General features: G+C 52.3%; 1 protein-coding gene across 1 annotated transcript in view; it reads left to right on the forward strand.

The window, feature by feature from the left end:
* Window positions 1-7,500, forward strand: part of ptpn4b (protein tyrosine phosphatase non-receptor type 4b) — a 70,959-nt gene that overhangs the window by 20,239 nt on the left and 43,220 nt on the right. The window contains 4 exon segments of the mRNA XM_080835220.1: window positions 5,298-5,405; window positions 6,904-6,946; window positions 7,070-7,148; window positions 7,456-7,500. Of these exon segments, the coding sequence (XP_080691346.1) occupies window positions 5,298-5,405; window positions 6,904-6,946; window positions 7,070-7,148; window positions 7,456-7,500 (275 nt within the window).

Below are 7,500 nucleotides of genomic sequence, written 5' to 3' on the forward strand. Positions count from 1 at the left end.
GCACACATTAACAGCAAAACACACACACACACACACACACACACACACACCAGGACCACTGTTGCACTCAGAAATAGCACCATCCGCCCAACACGCATATATTTTGGGGGTGTTTCCTGCAGGGATGCATCTGAGTGTGACGGTGCTGAAGTGTGTGTGTTTGTTGGTTGTGTGTGTGTGTGTGTGTGTGTGTGTGTGTGTCTGTGTGTGTCGGTGCTGAAGTGGCCACAGACATGGCCCCACCCACCTCACACTGCACATTCCTCTCACAGCTGTCACTGACCCTCAGCCCGACCCACACACACACAGTTGTATACACAGACACACACACACACGTGTATATACAGTACACACACACACACACACGGGGGCTTGGTTGTATGTGTGGACGATACTGCTCCAACCACCTGGCAGGGATACCCAGACCTGATATGCCCCCCCGCGCCCCTTCTGTGGGATGTCCTAATTACACAAGACCAGGAGCTCACCAGCTAGGATTCCTCCCCCCCTGCCCCTGCCCCTGCCCCTCTCCCCCAATTACCCCAGTTCCCCTTGCTGCCCCTCTCCCCTCTCCCCTCTTCCACTCCTGCCCCCCTGCATCTCCTCTTTACCCCCCATGGCTACCAGGCTGCTTTGTTTCAGCCCCAAATCTGCACCCCCCTACCCCCCGCCCCCCCTCTAATCTGCTCACAATGAGGCAGGGACCGACATGTCAGGATCATGTACTGGGATGGTGCTTATTGCAGTCGACGTGTGTGTGTGTGTGTGTGTGTGTGTGTGTGTGTGTGTGTGTGTGTGTGCAGATAGCATTTATGTACGTACTTTGCAGGTTGCTTTCCATGGTGGTATGGCCATTCTGCTTTTTTTTCTACCACAGCATATATGCTCGGCAGACGCAGATACACACGTGATTACTCACTTTAACACACACACACACACTTGCCCACAAACGCATGCATTTCAGGCAGGTGGGGGGGGGGGGGGGGGGGGGAGGGAGGGGAGGAGGGGAGGAGAGAGGAGAGAGGAGAGAGGAGAGAGAGAGGATGGAGAAAGATAGTGGAAAGGGGGATACACTTGGGTTGAATAATAGAAAAAGGGGGTAGAGAAGAAGAGCAAGAAAGAGCTGGAGTGCGAGCGTCCCCTCCCCTCCCCCAATCCTGTGGCAGAGCGTCCTCAGTCTTATTTAGCACACACACACATACAGTCTTATTTAACACACACACACACACACACACACACACACACACACACACACACACACACACACACACACACACAGTCTTATTTAGCACACACAGACTTCTGCTGCTGACTTATTTATGCACAACACGAGGTGTTCCCTTTTCTGTTTTCCTTCCCCCCTGACTTCCTCTATAATTCAGAGCCCACTGCCTGCAGAACACGGCCTGCCTGTGGGGGGGTGACGGTGACACGGCTCGGGGTTAAGGGTCAAAGGTCAACAGTGAGGATCGGTACAAATCAAAACGTTTCACTCGTAAATGTGTCTGCAAATCGCAGCTGTCTCCTGGTGTGCAACCTCTCTGCTCTGTCTCGGAGAGACAGCAGAAATCACACTGGTGATCACTCCAAGTCCTCTGTGGGCAGCCATCAAGGATCTGGCAACACAGAGAGGTCAAAGGTGACCACGTTTCCTGGAGCATGAACTACAGCGTGGCATGTCCTTGTTCTGCCTCCTCTTCCTCCTCCTCCCACATCAGCTGAGGCCTCTTCCTCCTCCTCTTCCTCCTCCTCCCACATCAGCTGAGGCCTCTTCCTCCTCCCCCTCTCCTCCTCCTCTTCCTCTTCCTCCTCCTCCCACATCAGCTGAGGCCTCTTCCTCCTCCTCTTCTTCCTCCTCTCCTCCTCCTCTCCTCCTCCTCCTGTTCCTCCTCCCCCTCTTCCCACGTCAGCTGAGGCCTCATTGCCAGCGTGCCCTCTGACCCCTCCATCAACACCGCTCGGATCAACAGCTGCCAGGCAGAAGGGACCTTAAATGAGACACTTTGCTAGAGTGTGTGTGTGTGTGTGTGTGTGTGTGTGTGTGTGTTTGCGTGTGTTTGCCCAAGCCTGTGTGAGTAAGTGATTGCAGACGCGTGTGTGTGTGTGTGTGTGTGTGTGTGTGTGTGTGTGTGTGTGTGTGTGTGTGTGTGTGTGTGTGTGTGTGTGTGTGTGTGTGTGTACGTTGCACTGCCTGCCTGCCTCCTTCACTAGCCTGTGTGAATAATGCATTGCCGGTGTTTCAGAAAGCCTGCATTTGCACATTGGCCTGATGCTTTTAGGCAGCCGCAAGACAGCTGGAAATGAGAGGCGGGTATAAAAAGCTTGGCTTGTGCCGAGACCTCCAGTCAGGGACCAGGCACAGTCTGCCTTCCTGTAGTGTCCAAAGAGTATCCACCAGTGCAGCCTTCCTGCCTGTAGCCTCTGAAGACTATCCACCCGTGCAGCCTTCCTGTAGTCTCCGAAAGCCGTCCTGTAGGCTCTGAAGACTATCCACCAGTGCAGCCTTCCTGCCTGTAGCCTCTGAAGACTATCCACCCGTGCAGCCTTCCTGTAGTCTCCGAAAGCCTTCCTGTAGTCTCTGAAAGCCTTCCTGTAGTTTTCAAAGACTATCTACCTGTGCAGCCTTCCTTCCTGTAGCCTCCAAGGACTATCCACAAGCGCAGCTCGCTTCCTGTAGTCTCTGAAAGCCTTCCTGTAGTCTCCAAAGACTATCCACAAGCGCAGCTTGCTTCCTGTAGTCTCTGAAAGCCTTCCTGTAGTCTCTGAAAGCCTTCCTGTAGTCTCCAAAGACTATCCACCGTGCAGCCTTCCTGTAGTCTCCAAAGACTATCCACCAGTGGTTAGGAGTGGTGGAGTAGAGGGGTCCACAATTTCTGCAGTTATTGGTAGGAGATATTTCATAGTTTTTTGTGTGATATTAAGCGACTAAATGGATAAATCCAGTACCACATGGAGGTTTGATCACTCAGAAAGTTCAGAAAAGGCCACGACTTAAAATTTAACTTTGGCACAGCAAACTCTTCATGTTCTTACAACTTTTACATTTATGAGGCCTAGGAAGTCAGGAAGGCCAAGGATGAAGGGAAGCCTACTGAGTGTGTATGGAGATGGTTAGCTTAAGCTGTGTGAGTGTAGCCTCAGGCACAGTAGCTTCCCTTTAATGTTGAATATCAAAGCTGGAATGCGCCCAAAGCACCTACCCACCAATTAGACCGACCGTCAGTGGCTCCTTCAGTGAGGAGGAAGTTTCAGTTAGCGTTAAACCCAGACTCAGATAGCGTGTGAATGGACTACCTGTTCAGACCCAGATAGCGTGTGAATGGACCCAGACCTATATAGCGTGTGGATTGGACTTCCTGCATCCGGGACAGACCCGTGCTGTGTTTCCATAGGGCTGCCAGATTTAGTCCCAATAATGTATTAAATGCTTCCGAAGGGGTTGATTTTGCTTTGTCAGGTGGATTATAATAATGCTTTAATTTCTGCTACTGAGGATCGCAATGCATTCTGGGAGTCAGTATGTGTGCCCCCTGGGTCTTTGTGGTGTTGGAACCTTGCTCTATCAGTTGAGCTGCTGGAAGCCCTCCTGTGTGTGACTCTGTGCCAGTCCTGGGGCCCGGAGATGGGTGTGTGCCGACCCCTTGCTGCCTTCCACATGACCTTTTGGAGTGGTCAACTACCCCTAGCCCACCAACACATGCACACACACATCACTGTGCGGGGGATTAAATTCAATAATTACACACCCACTCACTCACACATGTACACATACATACACATGCGCACACACACACACACACACACACACACACACACACACACACACACACACACAGAGCCCACCTGCTATGTCGTCATTCTTGTCACACACAGCTTGGCGTGGAGGCCTGTGAGCCGGTGCATTTTTCAGGACTGCTGAGCTCTGTTGCCATGGCGATGTGGAGGCAGAAACCGTGTGTGTGCGTGTGTGTTAGAGCACGTGAGTGAGATGGAAACAAGGAACTAAGCGGGAAATCGAACCATCCAGTTTCAGTTTTATCTGTGGTACAAAATGACCATCACTGCCGAGACTGTTCAGAAAGGAGATTTTAGAAGAATCAGGAACAAGGTTTTATTTCCAATGATGCTCATCAAGGGAGGGAGGGCATCCACCCCTTCATTCACCCCCTCATCCATCCCTTCATCCATCCCTTCATTCTTCCTTCATCCCCCCTTCATCCATCCCTTCATTCACCCCCTCATCCATCCCTTCATTCACCCCCTCATCCATCCCTTCATCCACCCCTTCATTCTTCCTTCATCCCCCCTTCATTCACCCCTTCCGTCATTCTCACCAACGCTCCATTCATCCCCCCCCCCCCCCCCCCCCCCCATCCCTGGCTCCATACCTCCCTCCATCCCTTCCCATGCCGCTCTCCATCTCCATCCCATGGGGTGGAGTGGAGAAGAGTGTGGGGTGGAGTGGAGTGTGGGGCGGCGGGCTTCATCTGTTGGAGGGCAGTAGGAGATGTCTTCATCTGTTGGAGGGCAGTAGGAGATGTCTTCATCTGTTGGAGGGCTAGTAGGAGATGTGTGTGTGTGTGTGTGTGTGTGTGTGTGTGTGTGTGTTGGAGGGCAGTAGGAGATGTCCGGGTGCCTCAGGGCGCGCTGTGTTTCCCATGCTGTGTCACTTTCCATTAGGCTCCACTGTGCTGCGCTATGCTGCGTTGCCCTGCTCCGAGTCGCTGTGTGTGTGTGTGTGTGTGTGTGTGTGTGTGTGTGTGTGTGTGCGCGCTCCGAGTCGCTCTGCCCTGCTCTGCTCCGCTCCGCTCCTCGCCAGGCACAGCACACTCACATGAGCAGAGGAGAGAGAGCTGGGGCCGGGACCAGGCTGCCAGAACCTGTCCTAAATCAGAGATGTTGTTCAGAACCAGGCTGCTAGAACTTGCCTTAATCAAAGAGATGTTTTAACCTCTAATTTCCTTTCCATCCATTTTCTCCTCTCTCCATATTTTTCTTTTCTCTCCCCTCTCTTCTACTTCTCTCTGTCCTGAGCACCAGTATAACTCCCCATCACTCTGACTGTGTGTGTGTGTGTGTGTGTGTGTGTGACTGCACCAGATAACTCCCCATCACTCTGACTGTTTTCCACATGGCTCAGTGCTCCATGTGGCTTTTTGTGGTCACGCCATGATTGTTGCATGTGGTTGGTTTTGTTTTGAAACCAGATATTGCATTTTGTCTTTTACGGGATAATGGACTTCCCAGGACAGACCCGTTAAATCGTGTCTCTGTGTCTCTTTCTCTCTCCCATGCAGAAGCACGATCAGGGACAGGTCCTGCTGGATCTAGTGTTCAAGCACCTCGAGCTGACGGAGCGAGATTACTTCGGCCTCCAGCTGGCTGACGACACCTCCGACAGCCAGGTGAGTTCCGCCCTCCACACACACACACACACACACACACACACACACACAAACCCTCTACCTTCAGCCAGTTAGGAAAAGCTATTTGGTGCCGAGACGTTTACTTCCCATTGGCTGGTTTTGATCGTGCCCAGGCGTAACCAGTCAGTGTGGAGTTTTGGTAGCCGTGGTTACTGAGGCTCTGTGGCGTTTGCAGCTCTCGTGGTTTCGGTGCCAAAGCTGAGCGCTGTGTTGATGTTGCTTGGTAGCTAGGTAGCGCTAGGCAGTTGCTCTCTCCAGGTCTTTAGGATAAATCCATAAACACATCCCCTTGGGTCCAGCCCCCCCCCCCCCCCCGCCTGCTACGCCCCAAGACCCTCCACCCCCCCAGCTACGCCCCAAGACCCGCCAGCCCACCAGCTACACCCCAAGACCCTCCACCCGCTACGCCCCAAGACCCTCCACCCCAAGACCACCCGCTACGCCCCAAGACCCTCCACCCGCTACTCCCCAAGACCCTCCACCCCAAGACCCTCCACCCCCCCCAGCGACGCCCCAAGACCCTCCACCTCAAGACCCTCCATCCCCCCAGCTGCGCCAGAAGACCCTCCACACCACCCGCTACACCCTTAGTTTCCCACGCAGCTGACTGCGAGCCCAGATTCCTCTGCGTAGCGCTGTGGGGTTTAAATGGCGGGGCCTCTCCATATTCACCGGCTGCTGCTGCCTCTACCTCCGTCAGCAGTACAGAGGGGCCACGTGCCGTGTGTGTGTGTGTGTGTGTCTGTGTGTGTGTGTGTGTGTGTGTGTGTGTGCTGCAGGAGATTTTCAGCGAACGGCAGAGTTCAGTGTGAGTTCAGCCGGTGCAGTTTACAGCCTGTCAAAATAAACAGTCCCGCCTCAGCTCAAAAAGTGCCGCGTCAGAGGAAACCTGTCAAACCCCCTCCACACACACACACACACACACACACACACACACACACACACACACCTTTCTGATCCTCTGAATTATTCATCCAGTGTCATTAATCTTTGTCGCTTTCATGTCTGTGTGAGCGGGAGCAAATGTGTGTAGGTCTCCAACCTGGAGAAGCAGCGCTACCATTATCAGGCCCTGCTACCCAAACTCCTCCTCGTCACACACACACACACACACACTCACACACTCACACGCTGCCATTATCAGGCCCTGACCCCCAAACTCCTCATCACTAGAACACACACACACACACACACACACACACACACACTGCCATTTTCAGGCTCTGCTACCCAAACTCCTCATCACTGGGACACACACACACACACACACGCTGCTATTATCAGGGCCTGCTACCCAAACTCCTCATCACTGGGGCTTTAAAACGCAACCCAGGGAATTTTTAATGTAATAGGTTGGGTTTTTTTTGTAAAGGAGGGGAAGTGTTTCTGTCACACACACACACACACACACACACACACACACACACACATCCAGGAGAGATTTTGATTTAATTTTTTTGATGTTCGTATTTTACAGAGGTGGCTGGATCCAAACAAGCCTATCAGGAAGCAGTTAAAAAGTGAGTTGCACCTGGCAATAAGTCACACTTGGGGGCATTATTTCAGCCCTTCAAACACCTGTTCATCTTTTGAAGTGAAGGTTGATGCTGAAGTGGTTTGATCCTCTGCTCTTTGTCTTTCAGGAGGGTCTCCGCATAGTTTGAATTTCAGGGTCAAGTTTTTTGTCAGTGACCCGAGCAAACTTCAAGAAGAGTATACAAGGTAAACACCAACCTTTATTTCTGTCACTTCCTGGACGTGACCATGCTCTTAACCCACTGCCTCTACGTCTTATACCCTTATATGGCTTTAATGAAGGCCTCTAGTGAATGGCAAACCAGCTTTACTTGTTGCTGTCAGATTTAACACACCCTTGACCCCTTTTGGTCATGTTGGTGACACTGTGTACGGGCATGACACTGTGTGTGTGTGTGTGTGTGTGTGTGTGTGTGTGTGTGTGTGTGTGTGTGTGTGTGTGTGTGTGTGTGTGTGTGTGTGTGTGTGTGCGCGCATGTGTGCGTGCATACAGGTACCTGTACTTTCTGCAGCTCAAGCAGGACATCCTCAGTGGAAG

Source organism: Sprattus sprattus (assembly GCF_963457725.1).
Source record: "Sprattus sprattus genome assembly, chromosome: 3".
NCBI classification, from domain to species: Eukaryota; Metazoa; Chordata; class Actinopteri; order Clupeiformes; family Clupeidae; genus Sprattus; species Sprattus sprattus.